At 42.1% G+C, this 23,698-nt stretch overlaps 1 protein-coding gene across 1 annotated transcript in view; it reads left to right on the top strand.

Moving 5' to 3' along the window:
* ALK (ALK receptor tyrosine kinase) overlaps positions 1 to 23,698 on the top strand; it is a 903,954-nt gene that overhangs the window by 631,956 nt on the left and 248,300 nt on the right. The window contains exon 5 of the mRNA XM_084820831.1: positions 10,040 to 10,167. Within this exon, the coding sequence (XP_084676957.1) occupies positions 10,040 to 10,167 (128 nt within the window). The remainder of the gene's footprint in view (positions 1 to 10,039; positions 10,168 to 23,698) is intronic.

The raw sequence follows: 23,698 nt of genomic DNA, 5'->3' as shown, positions 1-23,698 counted from the left end.
TCAGTGTGATGTCTGTGCTCTTCACTATTTTATCAAGATTTGTCATTGCTCTCCTCCCAAGAAGTAAACGTCTCCTGATTTCCTGGCTGCAGTCATGGTGCAGTAATCTTTGTGCCTAGAAAGACAAAGTTTGTCACTGCCTCCATGTTTTCTCCCTCTATTTGCCAGTTATCCATCAAGCTGGTTGCCATACTCTTGGCTTTTTTGAGGTTTAACTGCAACCCAGCTTTTGCAGTTTCTTCTTTCACCCTTGTCATGAGGTTCCTCAGCTCCTCCTCACTTTCAGCCATCAAAGTGGTATCATCTGCATATCGGAGATCGTTAATGTTTCTTCCAGCAATTTTAACTCCAGCCTTGGCTTCATCAAGCCCAGCATGTCGCATGATGTGTTCTGCGTACAGGTTGAATAGGTAGGGTGAGAGTATACAGCCCTGCCGTACTCCTTTCCCAATCTTAAACCAGTCCGTTGTTCCATGGTCTGTTCTTACCATTGCTACTTGGTTCTTATACAGATTCCTCAGGAGGCAGACAAGATGACTTGGTATCCCCATACCACCAAGAACTTGCCACAATTTGTTATGATCCACATAGTCAAAGGCTTTAGAATAGTCAATATAGAAATAGATGTTTTTCTGAAACTCCCTGGCTTTCTCCATTATCCAGTGGATATTGGCAATTTGGTCTCTAGTTCCTCTGCCTTTTCTAAACCCAGCTTGTACATCTGGCAATTCTCGTTCCATGAATTGCTGGAGTCTACCTTGCAAGATCTTGAGCATTACCTTACTGGCATGTGAAATAAGTGCCACTGTTCAATAGTTTGAACATTCTTTGGTGCTTCCCTTTTTTGGTATAGGGATAGAAGTTGATCTTTTCCAATCTGTTGGCCATTCTTGTGTTTTCCAGATTTGCTGGCATATGGCATGCATCACCTTGACAGCATCATCTTGCAAGATTTTAAACAGTTCGGCTGGGATACCGTTGTCTCCTGCTGCCTTGTTATTAGCAATGCTTCTTAAGGCCCATTCAACCTCACTATTCAGGATGTCTGGCTCTAGCTCACTGACCACAGTGTCAAATCTATCCTCGATATTATTATCCTTCCTATACAGATCTTCCATATATTCTTGCGAGCTTTTCTTGATCTCTTCTGCTTCTGTTAGGTCCTTGCCATCTTTGTTTTTGATCATACCCATTTTTGCCGGGAATTTACCTCCGATGTTTCTAATTTTCTGGAAGAGGTCTCTTGTTTAAAAATAATTCCTTATCTCTTCTGGCTAACCTCTGGAATTTTGCATTGAATTGGGCATATCTCCCCCTTTCACTGTTGCCTTTTGCTTTCCTTCTTTCTTGGGCTACTTCCAGTGTTTTAGCAGACAGCCATCTTGCCTTCTTGGTTTTCATTTTCTTTGGGACGTTTTTTGTAGCCGCCTCCTGAACAATGTTGCGAACTTCTGTCCATAGTTCTTCTGGGACCCTATCTACTAAATCTAGTCCCTTAAATCTATTCTTCACCTCCACTGCATATTCATTAGGAATATTAGTGAGCTCATATCTAACTGATCTGTGGGCCTTCCCTATTCTCTTTAGTCTGATTCTAAATTGTGCAATAAGAAGTTTGTGATCTGAACTACAATCAGCTCCAGGTCTTGTTTTTACCAACTGTATAGATGTCCACCACCTTTGGCTACAAAGGATGTAGTCAATCTGATTTCGGTGTCGACCATCTGGTGAAGTCCATGTATAAAGTCATCTCTTAGGTTATTGGAGAGAGGGGTGGGGAATGGCAATTAGTGGGTATTTGTGCTTCAGGGAATTTTTGTTTGGGATGCTTTAGAGAAACTGGCCTGAAAACTACCCACTCTTTTCATGTGGATCACTCATTTCTGAAACAAAGTGTTTCAAGGCGCTCTTGCCGCAGATTTTTAAATTAATCTGGCCCCAAGTGCGTCTTCCACTGTCCTGAATTCCAGCAACATAAAATACCTGGCTGGCATCTGCTCTGAAAGTTTAATATAGTTTCCATGGTAAACTATGGGAGGCTAGAGATTTTGAAAGTAAAGTTTATTGCACCAGTAACTCAGAAAAGCAATTCCTAAAACTCTTGACATATTTAGCCAGGGGGTTGGTGCTGGTGGTAGCAAAGAAACAGAAATCATTGTTGAGGGCCACCATGTACCTGGAATTAAAATCCATCTGTCTTGAAAACAGTAAGGAATGTTTCGCACGACACATAGATGCTCCTGCATTTCCGTGTAAATCACCTCCAAAGCTAGCTCGGGCCCATTTCATCTGATGGAATAATTCTCTATTAGGGCTTCCAAGTGATATAGTTCCAGCTGCTTTTGTTGCCAGATTTTTAAAGAGACTCCGTCAAGGCTGCGGTAAAGAACTCGGGGAAGCCCCATGCTGAATCATATTTAGGTCTCCACATGTCTCTGACCTGTAAATCGTATTCTTACCTCTGCCAGCACATCTGCACAGAAAGAGGCATCCATCAACATTGCTGGAAGCATTTCCCACTCTGTTATTGGTAATGAATTAGGATATCATACTTCAGATTTTGCTACAGTTAGGACATGGCTTCTGCTTCCCAGTCACATACCGAGAAGAAAATATTTTCCTTTTCATTGCAGATTCAGGTCCTTTTCAAAATCAGTTTATTAATATTTCTAAAGTATGTTCTTTTTTTCTGAAGATACCACGAAAACTCCCATGTTGTTGTTGTTCAGTCGTTAAGTCGTGTCCGACTCTTCGTGACCCCATGGACCATAGCACACCAGGCCTTCCTGTCCTGCGCTCTTTCCCAGGTTAGGCTTTTTCAGGAGTGGTCTAATTACCACCTCTTTTAAAGCAGCAGGCACCACTCCCTCTCTCAAGGAGGAATTTATAACCTCCTGGACCCAGCCGGACAACCCCTCCTTGTTCGATTTAATAAGCCATGAAGGGCAAGGGACAAGCACACAAGTCGTCGATTGGACTTGGCCAAGCACCTTGTCCGCATCCTCAGGCCTCAGTAACTGAAACTCATCCAATAAAACTGGACCAGACGGTGCTCTGAACGCCTCTACCAATAAAACTGCATTAATGGTGGTGTCCAATCCATGATGAATCTGAGCGACTTTATCCTCAAAGTGCTGTGCAAACTCGTCACAGCATGCTACCGAGGGTTCCACCATCTCTCTCCCTGGCCCAGAATGTAACAGGCCACAAACCACTCGGAAAAGCTCCGCTGGACGACACTGAGAAGATGCAATGCTGGTGGAAAAGAACTGTCTCTTTGCCACCCTCACCTCCACAGAGTAGGCTCGATAGTAGGCTCTTACCTGTGTTCGGTCAGACTCAGCATGAATTTTCCTCCACCTGCATTCTAGCCATCTCCCCTCTTGCTTCATTGCCCTCAGCTCAGGTGTATACCAAGGAGCTGGCCGGGCTCTGCTCAGAGGGAGAGGGCACTTGGGCGCGATTGTGTCAACCGCCCAAGTCATCTCTGCATTCCACAGAGCGACCTGGGCTTCGACAGGAGCACCAGCCATACCAGCAGGAAAATCCCCCAGAGCCCTCTGGAATCCATCGGAATCCATTAATCTCCGGGGGCGGACCATTTTAATAGATCCCCACCCTTGCAGAGGGGAAAGGCCACCAGAAGTCTAAACCTCAGCAGGAAGTGATCTGACCATGACAAAGGGACAGATGTTAATTCCTCCACTTTCAGATCACCATCCTCCTGCCCAGTCGAGAAAACCAGATCAAGCGTGTGTCCTTTTATATGCGTTGGGCCGATGACATGTTGGGACAGCCCCATGGTTGTCATGGCGGCCATGAAGTCTTGAGCCGCCCCGGATACAGCGGCCTCAGCATGGAAGTTGAGATCCCCCAGGACCATCATCCTAGGGGTCCTCAACACCAAGTCTGAGACCACCTCCATCAGCTCAGGCAGGGAGTCTGATGGGCAGCGGGGTGGGCGGTACACCAACAGAATCCCTAATCTGTCCCGGGTACCCAACACAAGGTACAAACACTCAAGATCTGCACTCGAATGAGCAGGAAGCCTGGAGAGGGAGATTGAATTCCTATAGACCACGGCAACCCCCCCCTCCCCGACCCTCAAGTTGGTGTTGGTGCTGCACCGAGTACCCAGGAGGGCACAGCTGGGAGAGAGTGACCCCTCCCAGTTCCCCCACCCAGGTCTCAGTAATACATGCCAGGTCAGCCCCCTCATCCACAATCAAATCATGGATGAGGGAGATTTTATTTTGGGCCGACCTGGCATTCAACAGCAGCACCACCAGACCCGAGGGCAGACTGGTAAGGCTGCCAGGAACATCAGGTTGGGGGAAGAACCAGAAGAGGGGACAGCTGTAAGGTGTCTAGCCCCTCTTCTCCTCAGCTGGCCTGTTAATCCCCCAACGTCATACCTCCCCCTGCCCATGACCACAGTTATGGTGGCACCTCCCCCACCCCCTGAGTTGCCCAATAGTCCTCCCAGGCACATATTAAAATGTTAGGATATAAAATGCTCAACAGTTTAAAAGAATATAAAAGATAAAAGAGATAAAAGAGAACAGCAGCTAAGAAGGAGCAGATAAATTCCACGTTTGCCCCTTTCCCCTTGTCTTTAAAGCTGCTGCCCTCTGCTGCTGCTATTTGCTGCTGGTATTGTGGCTGCTGGTGTCTCTGGAGAGGCAGGTGGGTAGGTCTTCAGATCCTACACGACTCCAAGTGCGACGCTAAGTGTGCACTTAGCGTCGCACTTGGCGCGACGCCGAGGCGCTGCCTCTGGCAGCCCCGCCTTAAGTACCTGTGGGCGGGGGCAGAAGCAGGCTCAGGCTCAGGATCCACCCGGTGCAGCTGCTGGCTGGTCCTCCTTCCCCAGGCTCCTTACATTCCAGGTTCCTAGACAATATTGTTCTTTACAGCATCCGATTTTCTTTTCACCACCAGACACATCCACAGCTGAGTGTCCTTTCGGCTTTGGCCCAGTCGCTTCACTCTTTCTGGCGCTACTTGGAAATACCCTCTGCTCTTCCTCAGTAGTATATTGGACACCTTCCGACCTGAGGGGCTCATCTTCCGGCATAATCTCTTTTAGCCTTGTGATACGTTTCATGGGGTTTTCTTGGCAAGAATACTGGAGTGGGTTGCCATTTCCTTCTCCAGTGGACCACATTTTGTCAGAACTCTCCACCATGACCTGTCCGTCTTGGGTGGCCCTGCATGGCATAGCTTATGGCTTCACTGAGTTACGCAAGCCCCTTCGCCACAACAAGGCAGTGATCCATCTAAAAACAATGAAATCTTTTTCTTTCTGCTGTTTGTTCCATTCTTTTTCTTGCCCATAAATATGACTGTCTTCTTTCTTGGACTGGCTTCCTTTCTCAAATGTTTATTTTAAAAGTTTGCATCTTTCTTTTAAATGCTTGCATTTCATTTTTCTTCTTTAATTTCTTTTATATTCTAGGTTTTCCACTCCAGAGCATTTTTAGGATAGTTGTTAATGTGGCCCTGGGTTTGTATTGGGGTCAAAGCTTGGACAAACTGAACACCATGGAAGGTTTAGATAACACCAATAAGCAACACCACTTAGCTATATTCTTCATCATCTTAATCATAGACCAAAATTAAAGTCCTAGTTCAATAAAACCTGCAAGTAATGATAGTGACAAATTAGGGACTAAACCATATAATGTTAATTTATCCTCACCTTTAGCGTGTGGCTAAACTGACATCCTATCAATTAAAAAATTATTATTGCATGTTTAAAAGGAAATGAAAACTGAATTTTGTTGTTTAAATGTTGGAACTCCAAATCTAGAAGAACTGGCAGCAGTACACAGAAATAAGGAACAGAGAAAGTAAATAATATGTTGTGGATTCAGTATCAGGTTTGGCCTTCAGATCCGGTGTTGTATACCAATGGCACATGAGATATACATGTTTCACATCAGGTATCACATGCTAATAGCAAACTCAATTCTGTGAGTGCCAGTCCTGATGTAGCCAAAATGGCACCATCCACACAACACAAGAGAGGCATCAGCAGGCTTGGGTGTTACCGAAGGTGCTTGCTTGTGCAGACACAAGTACACTGCTGGGCACGTTCTCACAGACACATGTTCACTAATCAAGGAACCTTTAGACACACTCCAGGTCATAGAGTGTCTATGCAGACTCCACCCAAGAATCCATACTCACACATGATTTCAGAGAAAGCCACTTGGCACATTTATTGATTAAAACAAGTATTTAAAATGCACAAGCTGAATTTGGGGAGAATTAACTTGGTAGAGCCGTTGCCATTTAAACACAAGCATGATACTAACGATGAACCTGCAAGCCTTTAACGAAAACTGTACTTTTATGGGGAAATTAGCGGAATTCTTGGCAAGACTGGTTCTGGAGCCCAAAATGAGGCTGCAGACATGTGTAAACTGTCTGTTTTGCAACAGGAGAAGTAGATGGAGGTGACAGTATAAGAAGGAGGAGATTAGGTACAGCAGAGTCCCTAACACTTATGGGAATAGGAAAAGAAAGGAAATAGAAGGTCAGGATAGGTGTTTAGGAGTGGGGTTAAAGGAACAGGTAGAAGGGAAAGCTAATCTAAGGGGGAGAGGATTGTGATCCGGCTACACCTGGCATTCCTCACTTTCTCTAATATGGGGGAGGTGCTGCTATTGGCAGCTGGAGACCTCTGGGCCCCATTTTCTTTCCCCCAGAGAACCCCTGGAATGACGATTTCTCTCCCAGAATCTCTCCTGGGTGAAAATCTTTAGAAAGATGAAATAAAAGACCTAAAAAGAACCATGACTGCTGTCATTGACAAGTGTAAAGGAAGTCCCAAAATGTACATGGAATTTTGCTGGCCCTCTGGAAAAATGGATGACACCTCCCCCACTCATCCCCCTGCATTTTCACCATGGCAGAAATTTTACTGGCATTGTTTACTGAGTAAACCAACAACAAAACAACTTCTGTTTGCAAACTGAAACAGGTACATAATTGAAAAGGTGGCTTCCTTTGCATTTAAAGCAAAGCATGTCCATTAAAAATACTTAGACCATGTGGTAGGTTATTTCAATGATAACCAATTGTCAAGATGTAATGTCTTTGATATTTTATTTGTAAACCTTGTACAAGTTTTTTAAAGACTTATAGTCTAAATAAATAAACTTATCTACTTAAAAAAACAAAAAACCTCTACTTGAACACCTTCTATAAGATGGAAATAATACTGATCACAGGCTGATTGTGTGGGATGAATGAGTTGCCTATAGGATTCACACTACAGATGTCATAAAAATTATTATTGCAATGCAAAATATATATTCATATCAAGTGACAGCGTGAGCCTATATCACTTGTATGTCTCATTTCACGACATTATACAGAAATAAACGTGCGTTTACTATTGAATGACACTCAAAAGGGAGACTTTAAACTCTTAGGTGTGGAAAATGTCATATGGGAAGCGACCCCTTGTGCTCAAAAGATAATAGAATAAAGTAGGTGAAGAAAAAAAGCTATGTAAACATTACCAGTCTCATATCAAACCCGCATGCAAGTCAACTTGTCCAACATAAAGCATTGCAGTTATAAGTGGCAGCTGGAGAGTTAATATACTTCACCATTTTAGTCACATAAGTATCACAACGAGTTCCACATATAGGTTAGATTAAGTAATAGCTTCATAATGGAAGATCATCAACATGTGACCAACTTATTACCTCTGAACTTGGCAACCATTGCTGGGTAATTTGTCTGCTAGAGAACGATGACTGATGATAGCATTCAGGTTGTCAAGTGATAGCTGTACTTATCACAGAAGTATTTGATTTATCTTGTTTCTACTCAGTCCTTCCTCTAAGGAGTTCGGGGCAATATCAGTGGGGCGGGGGTAAATTCACAGCAATCCTGTGAGGTAGTTTAGGATGAGAGTTGATGACTTCCCCTAAACAGGGATCTTCCAAGTCCAACATTTTATCTACCCTGTCTTTTAATGTGTGACTTCACCTACAACTAAAGCTTTCTTACTGCACAAAGGCAGTCACCACAAACGGAGACAAGTTTATCAAGTGAGATAACTGAATGACCTCCTCAGGCAATAATATAACAGGGGTATAAAATCACAAACAAAGAGCAACATCTCTGGAACAGGAAAGAGGAGGTTCATTTTAATATGAAATATTTTCAGCTTTAAGTGGCAACTGTAAAATATTATACTTGTTCTATAAAAAAAATCTTGCCACTGGCCTCTTAAATTTACTTGAAGTTGTTAGACCATTTTTCTATAAACGTCTGATAGTGCTGTCTGAAAGCAACTCACAGAAACACAATGAATTTCTGTTCTTTCTTTTTCAAAAAATTACAGCTGAAGTTGTTTTGAAACTTTTTTCTAGCAGCCCTTTTCAGGCACCTGTTCTTTTGTTTGCTTCCAGATGACCAACTGCAATAAGCTGAACAAGAAATCTTATTTGCTTTTATGCAGTTTTCTTTTGTCTGTTTGGTGACCCAGAGGAATTCGTGAACAGAAATTAAACAGCCCAAAGAACAAGCCAGGGGGGAACAAAAGAGCTCCAAAACTTTTTACTACCCCCCTTTCCTCTCCACTCCAACGTTTCCTCCTATAATTCCAACCTAGAAGGTATGAGTAGAATTGCCTGATCCTTAGCTAGTCATGGTGCCTATACAGTCAGATGGACCAAAGAAAGCTGCAAGTGCTATGTGGTCCCTGGGATGCCGTAGCTAGCATAGAACAGGGGTTCAATGATTAGCATATAGAAGGGGAAGAACCAGGCAAGAACAGCTTTAAGAAACTTGAGCAGACAAAGAGTTACTACAGCAGGCTTCCCCAACCTGATGCCCTGCAGATGCATTGGGCTACAACCTCCACACTGGCTGGGAATTATGGGAGTTGTAGTCTAACACATCTGGAGGACAACAGATGGGGGAAGGCTGTACTACATCTCCATTAGGGCCATATTGCTTCATCATGTAACCCCAGTTATAGAAACTGGCATGAGTTAGCCAGTTTCAGAGCCAAAAAACACTTCATAGCCACTCTCTGGAGACAACCACTAATACCACATTAATGGGTTTTAAAGTGACCCAATTTCCATGCAGAGCAATTAACTCTACACTCTGAAACTTTAAAAAAATACACACACAACACTATGGCAACACAAAGAACATTTCCTGAAGTGCTGCACTTGGACAAATGGCCGTGTGGAATAATTTAAAGTGACTTTAACAAGCTCATGCTCTGCCGTTACTTATCTGTCATTCCATTTAAATCAATAGACAACCTTTCTGTTGTTGTTAAGTAGTTTCAGAAATGCAGAATTGGTTACTTACCGGTGTATGTAACATACATGGTCACACCTTAGCTCACAGCCCTTGGTATTCAAGCTCATTAATTTAGTTTTTTTAAAAAAACCACCCATACACACAAAAACCAAACCAAAGACCAGTATAAAACTAAAAAAGGGAAGTGGCCTATTTTAATTTTAAAGCTCATCATAGTGTTGAGAAGTGAAGGTGTTTGTCTGAGTGAAGCAAAATGCTTTAGAGATATAAGGCTGGGAATTGCAACTACTCAGTAACCCCTTGAGAGGAACTTATTGCTCTGAATCTAAATAACATATTCAGATGGGCCAGGGAGCAAAGAGATGGTATCTAAAACATACCTGTGCATTACATATTTCACAGCTCCATTCACAGGGACACACGCAGAAGTTGTGCTACTCTTCAATCACACAAAGACATCTGCAAGAGATCTCCAAGCACGGAACTGTGACAGCTTCAGAGTCATTAGCTGGTGGTATCCCTTTCTCCATAAACATTTTCCTCCTTGAGTTCTTTTTAAAACAAAAAACAAAACCTAGTGCCTACGCAAGGGGAAACCAAGTACAAAGGCAGCCTAGAGTTCCAGCGTGATGGGGCAGTTGCGGAACAGTCACTTCTGGGATTGTGTCTTTTGCAAGCTAGTTCTTTTCCTTACTATACTTGTCCTGTGTTCTTTCTTCTTGTTCTGCAACGAAAACAGATGGGTGCTTCTCCAGGAAAGAGTGGGACACCTTGAGAAACCTTTTCGGATCTCCTTGGAATATATTGCTAGTGGGAACAAGAGTATAGCAGCCATTGATTCATTTGCAATGAAGAACTGCACCACAGGTAAAGGTACTACATTTTCCCCCTCATTCTAATGTATCCTGTTGATTTGAGGTTGTAGAGGCGGTAGTAACCTATTCTTCATGATGCAAAATTCTGGCTATAAAACTGCTGAGAGTCTTTTTCCCTATTCAGTGCCTTCTTCCTAATCTCAAATCCACCAATTCCATTTTTAGTGCTTCCTAATAGGGGTGTCAGCACTAATTGCGAAATGGTGCTGCTTTGGGCTTTGTTGGTTTTTACTTAGGTTTTGTATTTATTACTGTAGTTCTTTCATTGTAATATGCCCTTTCCTGTCCTTGCTATAGTTTTTATATCCATGGATAACCATATGCCAGTGATTCCCATTGTTCCACCAGGTTTCTAATATGCCATATATGGTCTTTTGGTACTGAGCATTTCCATTCCTCTGTCTTTGTAATCACAATGCATAGATTACTCGAAGCCAACATGGATTTGTCAAAAACAAGTCCTGCCAGACGAATCTGATCTCATTTTTTGATCAAGTAACCTCCCTTGTAGACCGTGGGAATGCTGTAGACATCATATACCTCGACTTCAGCAAAGCTTTCGACAAAGTGCCCCATGATATCCTGATGAGCAAACTAGCTCAAAGTGGGCTAGATGAAACAACAATCCGGTGGATCCACAGTTGGCTACAGAATCGGACTCAAAGAGTGCTTATCAATGGGACCTTCTCCAGCTGGGGAGAGGTAACGAGTGGGGTACCGCAGGGCTCAGTCCTGGGCCCAGTGCTCTTCAACATTTTTATTAATGATTTGGAGGAGGAGGTGCAGGGAATGCTGATCAAATTTGCAGATGACACAAAATTGGGAGGGATAGCTAATACCCTGGAAGACAGAAACAAAATTCAAAGTGATCTGGATAGATTGGAGCGCTGGGCAGAAAACAACAGAATGACATTTAATAGGGATAAATTCCAAGTTCTGCACAGTTACAAGATGGGGGATACGTGGCTCAACAACACTACAAGTGAGAAGGATCTTGGAATTGTTGTTGATCACAAGCTGAATATGAGCTAACAATGTGATGTGGCTGCAAAAAAGGCCAATGTTCTTTTGGGCTGCATTCATAGAAGCATAACTTCCAAATCCTGGGAAGTACTAGTTCCCCTCTACTCAGCACTGGCTAGGCCTCATCTGGAGTACTGTGTCCAGTTCTGGGCACCACACTTTAAGAAGGATGCAGACAAACTGGAGAGGGTTCAGAGAAGGGCAACAAAGATGATCAGGGGACTGGAAACAAAGCCCTGTGAAGAGAGACTGAAAGAACTGGGCATGTTTAGCCTTGAGAAGAGAAGACTGAGGGGAGATATGATAGCGCTCTTCAAGTCCTTGAAAGGTTGTCACAGAGAGGAAGGCCAAGATCTCTTCTTGATCATCCCAGAGTGCAGGACACGGAATAATGGGTTCAAACATTAGGAAGCCAGATTCCGGCTGAACATCAGGAAAAACTTCCCAACTGTTAGAGCAATACGACAATGGAACCAATTACCTAGGGAGGTGGTGGGCTCTCCCACACTGGAGGCCTTCAAGATGAGGCTGGACAGCCATTTGTCAGGGATGCTCTGACTTGGATTCCTGCATTGAGCAGGGGGTTGGACTCGATGGCCTTGTAGGCCCCTTCCAACCCTACTTTCTATGATTCTATGATTCTTGGTTCTGAGGCTTCTAGCATCAGCATATAAACACCTGCACCTTTTCTGGATGTCTTTTTGCGTGTGCTACAACTCTGTGGTCTCTTTAAACAGCTGTCATTTGTGTCTGTCTGCTCATTGCCACATTCTACTCTATCCCCTTTTTGAGGACCTGAAACATTTACAACAACAACAACAACAACAAAAACAACAACAACAACAACAACATCATCACAGATGAGTCACTGTGAACCTAATGTTCCCCATCTCCTGCCAGAAGCATAAGCAGACAAATGTCAGTGGTGAATATGGGCAAAAATGAACTCGTATACAATACTGGTATACAATGCAGAATCTTATGGAGCTCCAGAATAATATGTTCAGGTTGTTGTTTTTTATAATTAATGTTACCACAGGTATGTTTCATGTATTCTTTGGCATTCTTCTTATTCCTCTGAATGTCTGTGGGAGAGGGGAAAAACACCACTGGGTAATGTCGGTTTAGGAACTCAAGGGATCTAGACTCCTGTTGTACCACAGATTTCTCATATGATCTTGAGAAAGTTACCCGAGGTGCAGGTCTATCTCTGAATGAATCATTAGGTTGTTTCCAATTTCTTTTGGTGTGGTTGAGAAACAATGTCAGAACAAAGCTATTTTTGCTCCAGACTTCCATTCTCTCAAAGTATAATAATAGCACAATAATAATCTATCATTGAGATGGAGTTAGGATAAATTAAAAACTGTAAAGGCAATCTGTGAAGTATGCCATGCTTTGAAGCCTAGTGGAGTTATTATCCAGTTTTGTTTAGGTAACTTACCTTGTATCCATGGGCACTGTGAAGGCTTAAATAAGCAGCCTGTGCAGTTTCTGCGGTAACTTGTTAAACTCATACTGGAAATTTAGAGGGGGAAACTATGGTCAAAGCCAGAAGGTTCCTTTTATTTGCCTGGCAGAATAATGTCTGAACATCTGCCAGCCAGCACTGTCTAAATAGCTAAACAAAAAGACCTGTAGGAGCCCACAGCCAGAAAGAAGGGCCTGGAGATAATGACCTTTTGAATTTGTGGTGTGTGCTGTTCACTGATGTCTCAGTTTTGGCCAGACAAATCATATTTAAACCAAGTTTCCACAAAGAGGAAACTATCCTGCTTTCAATTATTACCAGCTCAGAAACAGAGCACTGGAACCAAAGCAAGACAGGACACAAGACCACCATTTCAGATCCTTAAAATGGAAGCCCAACTATGTAATTACATTGGTGCCAATGGGAGTTATTTTTCTATCGCTAATTGCAGCATGTATGGGGGGGGGGGATTCTGTCAGGTTCACAGCTAGGGAGGGAAGAGTTAAACCTCAACTCCCCACCTGCTGCAGTCCCAAAAGAAATTGCCCGCTCCCCAACACCTAGGACTACATTTTGAAAATCCTCTGATATGGCTGCAAGCTACACAATTAACACAAAGTGTAGTTAGGCCCTAAGGGGAACATCCTGATTGTATCTTCCAGCCCTGCTTGGTTACACCTGTGCTGGAAGGGTTGCCATGATAATCAAAGCAAATTGTAACCCATCTAGCTTGACTCAAACCCACCAATAGCCACATCTAAAGAAGAAGCTAATGACAAGCTGGTTGATCATTATAACTGGTCTTGCTCTGTGTTCTTTACTGCCCCCTGCTTGCTACCTTTGGATTGCTTGACTGGATTTGACCCCTATCTTGGCTTAGGAGGGGTATCAGAGGAAGTTGCTACAGTAACCACTTTCTCCAACAGCAGCAGAACTCCAACTAGGGTGGCCCCTGTGAATCACTAAAGAAAGAAAACATGCATCTCCTCCCCAAAAAAGAGGACTAAAGGTGACACTGCTTTGCATAAAATTTGCATATGCTAAAGTATATGTATACATGCAAATTTAGAAATAATAATTATAATTTAAATAGAAATAAAATACATTTCACCATGGTGTGGAAGACTGTGACCAGGTGATCTATGTGCTTTGCTCAGTCTGCTGTCCAGGTGCTGTTGATGGGCAGGTTCAAGGCCCAGCATTTCCTTCTGGCGGTTCATTATCTTTGAATGAGACTTAGACTGGACAACCCTTCAAACAGAGGATACCTTCAAAATAGAGGATAATCCTTCAGCAGCTATTCAAATAGAGGACTGTCCTCTGTAAATGAGAACACATGGCCACCTAGTATTGAACAAACGTTAGTGATTGAATGAAACACTTTCAGACTCACAAGACTCTTCTGCGAGCATAACCTAAAAGCATAAGCTACAGCCAAATACTAGTAGCTTTTGTGTGTCTTTTGTTTTAATGTATTGACCATTCTGCTTTTGGCTTTTCTTAAAAAGGGTAGGCTTTCATCCCTTTTCACTGGCAAATGCTGCCCCCGTAAAAGGCATCACATTACCTACTTCATATTACTTTTAAGAGAAATTATCCTTTTGTGACAAGCTACCCACTAATAGGTGAACCCAGAGCAAAGAATTTACTAACCACTTTTCTGCCATTGTAATTTGTAACTGACATTATTAACAGTCACCCAACAATTTGTCCATTCTGCAAGTACAGTAATTGGTACAGCAATATTTAGTAATTGATAGCAATTTCTAGTAATAAAAGCTGAGTTCATTTCCAGAGTAATGTATTGACTTATTAATGGCACTTAACGGTTACTACGTTCTTACTACGTATTACTACGTTCTTTTATTTTTGAGTAATTAATTTACTAACTCATTTCACAAAAAAATCTTAATTAAATTAAATAACGTAGTAATATGCACAACTAAATGACAAGTAATTGTTTTACTTAACATCAATAGACTGAAAATGGCTGAGGGGGCAGCGGGTAAGAATGGGAGAAAAAAACACAATGCTTATAAAATATGTCTAGCATTTATGGTATGGTGTGTCTGATAAAAGCATCTTTTCTCAAATTCAGCAGGTCTGAGAGGAAGCAATTAGCTTCAGGATCCCAGGCTTAGAATTGTAACTGGAAAGGCATATTTTGGCGTGTTGTTTCATAATGTTAACATCTGAAGTTCCTCAGCAGTAATCCTATTAATTGGCACTCTGCTTTCAAAGTATCTTACAAGCAAGCAAAGCCCTCTCTGTTGGCCCAGCAGCAGCTGTCAGGGCTGCTTTGCTGGAAGATTCCCATTGCACAGCATCTGTAGCAGTAGAGTTGAGGGAGCCTCTGTCACTCCCCACACACAGCTCCTGCAATTTTCCCAATGTAGTCCCACATGACATGCATAGGATGTCATTTTAGTTACAATGATATAAGCTGTTTGTTTATTGTGCAAGTCAAATGGCTTCAGAATGGGGCTTTCTGTTAATTAACTCTACATTTGAAATTGGAAGAACAGTTTGACATTTGCACTGAAACAGGGAAGCATGGCGGGAGCTTGCATATTCCATCAGAATCCTCAGACTTTCAGTCTAGCAGTGCAGCTGTGAGTGACAACTGCTCAGCATGGATGTTGCTTTAGAACACCAGTGCAGGGCACTGTTTCTTGCGCCCTACATCACCCTAGTAAGGTCGTATGAAACTGCACACAGGAGCACTCCCAACGGTTTTCCGCCAGGTGGCTCTGTTCTTAGGAACCTTTCTCATGTTTATTTTGAAAGGCACCAGTGCGCCGTCTACCCCTGACTTTATAAAGACGTAATATCAAAAATGAGAAAGTCAATTTCGCAGGCAAATGGTCAAGCACAGTTTTACCAGGCAAGTCGGGCTTCACCAGAGAGATGTCTGAGGCACAGCCAAGGTTAAAATCCAGGAGATCAGTCAGGTAGAAACACAGTCTGAAAGCAGAGGCAGGCAGGAGTCCAAGGCTCAGTGGCACAGAGATCCAAACACAAGCCAAGGTCAGGGTAACAGGAGACTGGAGCTGAAAATAAGACATCGTTTCCAGCAATAACTAGACTCATACTGCAGGATTATATTGCCAGAGCTACCTGAGCCCCACCCGGCTGCAGTTCATTACATGCTTTGCTACTGAGGAGTCCCGTTCTCTTGAGGAGTCCTTTTCTAATTGAGCCTTTCTTCTTAAAAGAGCCATACTGGCCTGCCTCTTGTGGTGATGTCACTCTCAGGGGCTAGGCGGGTGATCAGCCTCAGAGGAAGAGCCCAGATGGTTCATGACCTATGGTCATCCCCCCTGAGGGCCCAGATCTTTTGCCATGGATGGCTCCTTGGTGTCCGCTGTCTCTGGGAGCTCTAGCTCTTCCTCAGAGGAGGATTCTTCCAGTGGAGGCATGAAAGGGTATGACAAAGCTGCGGAAGCCACCCCAGAGGTTGTATAACTTTCACTCTTTTTTTTGGTATTTATAGTTGTACTGATTCATCTTAAAATATACATAATTTTCAACATAATCGTAAGTCAATTCCAAAATATGCTACAATACAAGCCAGCCCTAATTATACCTCAACATCTATACATTTTTAATCAATATATAAATCCATCATTTAAAAAAAATATAATGTGATGGATCCAGAGGAGACTGAGTGGAACACTGCTCACATAGCAGGGCTTTCCTGGTTACTCCCCCCACTACAGCCCACTGTGCTTCCCCTAAAGTTGCTCTTGAGGCTTGACAGAGCCTCTGGAATAGTGTGGGATGGAACATGGGGGGCAGCAGCGGTTGGATGGGGGAATCAGAGGAATTCATTGGGGCAGACTTGCACAAGTGGAAATCCTTTTTTGCTTGTGTAAGACACCCCTCGATCCAAGCCAATAAATATTAAGGTTCAGTTTATTTAAGACCCAAGTAGCAGTATATCTACTTTCTGAGCTCTAGACACATGCATTGTAAATCCACCATTACATTTACACCTTTCTTTTTTAGACATAAATGTGACTCCCAAAGGGTTATCTGTGACTTTAAATAGGAAAATGATCATTAGCCCTGACTATGTTACACCAGTGCATAGATTCAAATGAAATACCACTTAAAATTCAAAATATTAATGACTTACAGCAGTCTTGAACCCATGAGGTACTAAGAGATTTTTTCCACGACCACTTTGCCTCAATTGGAAAGTGAGAGTGATCAGAGTCATAAAGAATCTTTTTTCTTAAATCACTACATATGATTTTAATTTTGCCCTTGCCCTTAAATTAAAGTCTACCCTAATCGAAAAGCTGTTGATTCAGTGTAAGGAGATGAACTCCGTTATCTTCTTTCTCGGCATCAAATTTATTTTTATTACCATTAATTGGGGCCATTTAGTTTCTGTGGCGTTTTAACTGCTCGGATTTACTGAAATTGTAGAGCAGTAATACCTCACTGAAAAAGAGGTTATTTCAAGCCCCAAATGTTGCTCTAACTTAATGAGAGCTCTGTGCAGTAAACCAGTTTGCAAGTGGATTACATTCTGGTTTAAATTTTCTTCTTAATTTCCTTTAAATATTATTAGTTTTAAATAGCTGGTAGACTAGAAACCTAATTTACAGGGTTTACAGATTTACAATTTACAAATTTATAGAAACCTATATCTGCCTACTCAGAGGTAAGTCCCATCAAGTTCAGTATTCCTCCCAGGTAAGGCTGAAGAGAGAGTGATTTGACCAACATTTTGTGAAACTGATGAAATAATTCGAGAACAAATGGCTTTGTGAAATGCCTCCTCCCCCAGCTTTGTTTCTCCAAATTATTTGGCTGATCCTTCAACATGTTTCCTTGGGAGTAAGTCCCATTTAGCTGAACTAAATTTAACTTCTGATTAGACATGCACACTGTTAATCCATTGTTAATGGAGGATTCCCCATTTCCTCCCAACCCAAATAGGATGGGACACCATTTAAACCTCAAGGTCTGCTTTTGGATGAAGCATCTTTGGGGGGTTTTGCAAAACATTCTTTTATTTAAAAAGAAAAGAACTCCAAACATAGGGTAGTATACAATGCTGTCACAGCACTAGCCTAAAGCAACATCAGTGCAACATCATTAGCACTTGCTATGCAAAGGGAAAAAGCAGGGATTTCCTGACAAAATTTGGTGGCAAACCATGTTGCCAAAAATTGGTGGCAAAACACTGCTTTTTCTCTTTGGGCTTCTCTACATGAAGTTTTTATCCCACACCTTTACTGGGGCTTCTGCTTCCGGGTTCTTTGTGATATTAAGATCGCCTCCTTCAGATGTGTTTCTTTCGGGGGATTTCCTTTCTCCACAAGTTCTATATATTTCATTTCATTACATTTCAGCACCAAGTAAAAATATGGCTTTTTACCAAAGCCTTTGAGGACTAAATGTATTCCCTAAAGTAGCACACTGTTTTAACTGTTTTATTCTTTCAGATTTTAATTGGTATTAGCTTGTTTAATGGTTTAATATGTTTTTAGGTGTTTAAGGGTGCAATCCTATCGAGACAGGCGGCTGCCTCCGAACTCAGAGGCTACTGCCTATCAAAAGTAGGGCAGGAGAAGCATGGAAGGGATCGTTCCTTCCGTGCTTCTCCTGTGCTGCTTTTTTGGCTAGACAGCTGATTGCGGCTGTCTAGCCATGGGAGCATGGTGTGGGGAGGGAGGCTGCTGTATGACACATTGGATGTGTTGTACAGGCAGTTACGCTCTCCCCGTCCCAGAATGCCCTCAGCCACACCCTTTCTGGCCTCTCCGTACTCCTCTTGTGAGCACAAAGGACAGGGCTGTTCCGCACTGTCTCTGAGGCTGCACGGAAGTGGGGGGAGGTCAGTTCTCCAGGAATTGATCATGGAGCACAAGCTCTGAGGTTGGTTCCTGGAAAATGGCATATCCTATGGCCGCCTAGCCCCTGTCTAGAGGCCATAGGATTGCTCCCTAAATTATGTATTGTTTTATACTGTTTAAATTGATTTTATCTGTAGGCCGCCCTGAGATCTTAATGACATAGTGTGGGATACAAATGTTATAAATAAATAAATAAGCAAGCAAGCAAGCCACTAGATGGTGGTGTGGTATAGCAGAATTGAGGTAATACACGAGCTGTTGGAGTGCTATTAACATGAAATTCTGCATTTTCCCAGCTAAGAAAAAAAGCTGCAATAATAGTCCGAAAGCATGGGAGAGGCCCTAGGGGTTGATGACATCATGTAAAGGACCCGCAAACTACTGTGATTGATCAATTATGGGCAGACAATAAAAGCCTCGTGTAGAGAAACCCTTTGCCTAGCAAGTGCTAAGGATATTGCACTTGCACTGTTTTACACTAGTGCAATGGCATTAGTGCTGGCACTGTGACAGTGTTGGATACCACCCATAATTGCAAAGTAATTCTCAGTCTTAAGAAACTTCCAGATTCATTTTTTGGAAATATTCCTCAAAGTGTTTTGAAAATATAGTGGATGGACCAAAAGATTTGTCTCCTAAAAGTCCATCCAAAAGTCAGAGCCGGTAGTGTTTCTAATATAGAAGAGTAAGGATCCTTAATTAGATCCCTGTTTTTATAATCCTTTTCTCCAGCGGTGTTTCATGTGGCATCCCTCCACTAATCCAGATCCTAACACAGAGAAAATTGTGAAGTGTGTTTAGTGGGAGTCAACAAAACTATTTTGAAGCCAATGCAAACCATGAAAATGGTAAACATTATTGATGTGGGAAAATGTTGGTATGCCCCCTAAGTATATGCATTTATACAGTTTTCGCTAGAATCAACCCTGGATAATAAATGGTAGCAATGTGGAATGAAAAAGGAGAGGAGAGCCAAATGGAGTAAGAGGGAATATAAAATCAAGATGTTTGAAGAATTATTAATGAGACAGAAAGAAAAGAAACACAAGATGAGAGTGGAGAAGAGAGAAAGTAAAAGTGAGCTATGGGAATCAAGTAATTGTGGAGCAGTTAGTTGTGAAAGGAGTTTGACAAGTTAGTAGGTTTTAGGATAGGCAAGAATTACATTTATTAATGAAGTAAATTAAACTAAGTAATCAAATAGTCATCCTGAAAAAGAGCTTGTAAACAAACGGGTAGTGACTGAGCAGAAAGCCCACATAAATGAATAGTTGATCTTTCCATTAATCTACAAAATGATTAAATACAAAGGCAGTCAATCAGTTCATAAAAATGATTAGATGAAAGCCCAGATACAAAGACAGAGACATGAGATAGTCAGCTGAAAAATTGGCCCATTATGTTTGGAAGAGTTCCCTTAGAGTGAATGAGGGTCATTACAAAGAAGGGTGGCAGAATGATTAATAAGACTTGGAAGGGTGAGAGCTGATGGTGGCTGCTAGAAAGAGCCTCAGTGGTGGAAGACGGAGCAGGAACAAAGCAGGTACAGACCAAAGAGTAAGCAATTAAGGTGCCCCCATCCTTTTCTCCCCAGAAAAACAGGGGTTGTCCTCTCCCAGTCCAACAGCATATGGAATTGAAGGCTTTACTCTGCTAGAGTAGTCATTGGTGGATAATGTCAATAAATGAGAAGATTTAGTCCTTCTATGAGCCATTTAGAATATAATTCTGGGTAAGTGGCATATAAATACAGTAATATTTTTTTTTTAAAGATATAAATTATGTTGGTCCATCCACTATCTGTGGTGGCCCCCACTCTGTGGAACTCCCTCCCTAGGGAACTCCGCCATGCCCCCTCTTTAATGAGCTTCCATCATGCATTAAATATGTGGTTGTTCAGGCAGGCATTTGGGGTGGGTTAGGGTATTTTAGAAAACGTTTTTATTGTAGCATTTTATTGTTTTAAACTGTTTTATTATATGCTGTAAATCGCCCAGAGTGGCTGGGTGACCAGCCAGATGGGTGGTTAATAAATTTAATAATAAATAAATAAATAAAATATATTAATGTACAGCAGCCTTTGGAGGGAACATAGTTCCATAGTAAAAGAGGATAGATTGCATATATGAATTCTTAAGTACAGGGAGTCTACTCTACAAATTGTGGCTGTGCTTAGTTGCCATTTTCTGTCAGCACAGGCCCACCAGCTTCCCTGAGGGCAGGACCCTCTGTTTTGTCCCTCCTTTGTTGACATGTACCAGCATCAGTGTGTTCCCCTCCAACATTGTGAACCCCTGTCTCATTCACCGGTAATCCGACCACCTATCCTGCCACGTCCCACTACCTCTGACTGCCAGCTTCCTGTTACCGAGCTGAACTCATCCCCCAACATTTCTGCAATTATAACCGCTGGAAAAGAGCAGCACCAGGAAACACCCCAGATAGCAAACAACCAGCTCATCATACCTTCGCTCAGAATTGTTCTGCTCATTCTACCAAATCTTGACAATGAAGCAGTTCGACAGGATTAATCAATTGTGATGGCTATCAGGTTGAGAAGCAGCACGCCATTGAATGCCAGTTGCTGAGGAGACATCCCACTGGCCATTGTGAGAAGCAAGATGCTCACAAAGTAATAGACCTTTGGCCTGAAAGGCTATTGTTATGTTGGACCAGAGTGGTGTCTTCATCAGGTAGGTGCAGAAGAAGACGCTCCATCATCTCATTAGCTCCAGAGATCACCTTCATTAAATTAATATGTGTTATTGGCAACTGTGTTTATGAACTCTGTCCAATTTTAAACACCCAGCATCATTAGTCAAGGAACATAGCCTAATTTGAAAGAGTGACTTGGAGTGCCATCCTGGGAAGCACATGCCCAACTTCAGTATAAGCAACAAGTCCAAGTTCTATGATGCAATATATGGAGGACATTTTAAAATGTTTAAACATCTATCTATAATTACTTCTATGCCACCTTTAAGATAAAAACCACAGGAAGTTGATACAATAAAAATCAATAAAAACAAATTCAATAAAAATCCTTAAAAACAGAGCTTGCCAATTAAAATCAATAAAACAAAACTTATCAATAAAAATGAACAGCCCAGATTTACATGTACATTAGAGTACCAAAGTTGCTTTTTGAATTAGTATAGGTGTCTCCCATAAACAAGTAGCTTAAGAGTCCACTTTCAGTTGGTAGGATGGCCCTAATTAGAGATGTTTTGCTCACTCCCTGAGAAATTTTCCAAGTATTATTGAAACTTATTAGTGTTCCCCAGAAATTCATGAGCGTTTTGCCTGCGGAAGAACCCCACATTTGCTTAGTTTTACTCTAGTCAAACTTTGGGTGGCACTTCTTTCAAAATGACTTTTTGATATGCACTAGGGATCACGGATGGAAGCATCGCCATTTTAATCCTAAGACAAAAGGATCTGTACTTATATTCTCATCATTGTTTTTTTTCACAGCCACAAAAATACTAACCAAATTCAAAGGTTTCATTGTTGTTCAGTCGTTAAGTCGTGTCCGACTCTTCGTGACCCCATGGACCATAGCACGCCAGGCCTTCCTGTCCTGCGCTCTTTCCCGGAGTGTGCTCAAGTCCATATTCATTGCATCGGTGATGCTATCTAGCCATCTCATCCTCTGCCGTCCCCTTCTCCTTTTGCCTTCAATCTTTCCCAGCATCAGGGTCTTTTCCAGGGAGTTTTCTCTTTGCATTAGGTGGCCAAAATATTTGAGCTTCAGTTTCAGTATCTGTCCTTCCAATGAGCAGTCACGGTTGATTTCCTTTAGGATGGACTGATTTGACCTCCTTGCAGTCCAGGGGACTCATAAAAGTCTTCTCCAGCATCACAGTTCGAAAGCATCAATTCTTCAGTGCTCAGCCTTCCTTATAGTCCAGCTCTCACAGCCATACATTACTACTGGGAAAACCATAGCTTTGATTATACGGACCTTTGTCGGCAAGGTGATGTCTCTGCTTCTTACTATGCTGTCTAGGTTTGCCATAGCTTTCCTCCCAAGGAGCAAGCATCTTTTAATTTCATGGCTACAGTCACCGTCTGCGGTGATCTTGGAGCCCAAGAAAATAAAATATGTCACAGCTTCCATTTCTTCCCCTTCTATATGCCAGGAAGTGATGGGGCCAGATGCCATGATCTTCGTTTTTTTAATGTTGAGTTTCAAACCAGCTTTTGCACTCTCCACTTTCATCCTCAACAAGAGGCTCTTTAGATCCTCTTCACTTTCTGCCATTAGGGTGGTATCGTCTGCGTATCTGAGGTTGTTGATAATTCTCCCAGCAATCTTAATTCTGACCTGTGATTCATCCAACCCGGCATTTCTCATGATGTACTCTGCATATAAGTTAAATAAGCAGGGTGACAATATGCAGCCTTGTCGTACTCCTTTCCCAATTTTGAACCAATTGGTTGTTCCATGTCTGGTACTTACTGTTGCTTCTTGACCCTCATACAGGTTTCTCAGGAGACAGGTAAGGTGGTCTGGTACTCCCATCCCTTTAAGAATTTCCCACAGTTTGTTGTGATCCACACAATCAAAGGCTTTAGCGTAGTCAATGAAGCAGAAATAGACGTTTTTCTGGAATTCTCTTGCTTTCTCCATGATTCAGTGAACGTTGGAGATTTGATCTCTAGTTCCTCTGCCTCTTCGAAACCCAACTTGTACTTCCGGTAGTTCTCAGTTCACATACTGCTGAGCCTAGCTTGTAGGATTTTGAGCAAAGGTTTCATTACTGTCTACAAATAACATAGGGCATCACAAAGAGTGATGGTGTACAAATCCCAACTGAAATTAATCCTGTACTTTGGTCTGGTCCCCCAAAAAGGATCTCCTAATTACCAATGGAGAGTTGTGTTCAAATAGTGAACTTCTCCCCACGTCCTTTCCCATGACTTTTATGGTTTAATATAGTGATTCTGCTAACCTTACTATGCAGATAAATAAGCAATAATGGAATATGCAAGTTCATTGCTCCTACAGGGTCATCATTATTGCTATTATTGATTTATATGTAGCTACTAGGAACCCCTGAGGCACTAAATAATAAAGTGTGCATTATGCTCATGTACATGCATTAATGAAATATTGAGGCAAAGAATTTGAGCTCTGAAAGATCATGGAAATCAAA

This window comes from Heloderma suspectum, chromosome 1, assembly GCF_057233095.1.
Source record: "Heloderma suspectum isolate Gila_16-S chromosome 1, 16-S_ref, whole genome shotgun sequence".
Classification (NCBI taxonomy): domain Eukaryota; kingdom Metazoa; phylum Chordata; class Lepidosauria; order Squamata; family Helodermatidae; genus Heloderma; species Heloderma suspectum.
This window is presented reverse-complemented; position numbering and strand designations above follow the sequence as displayed.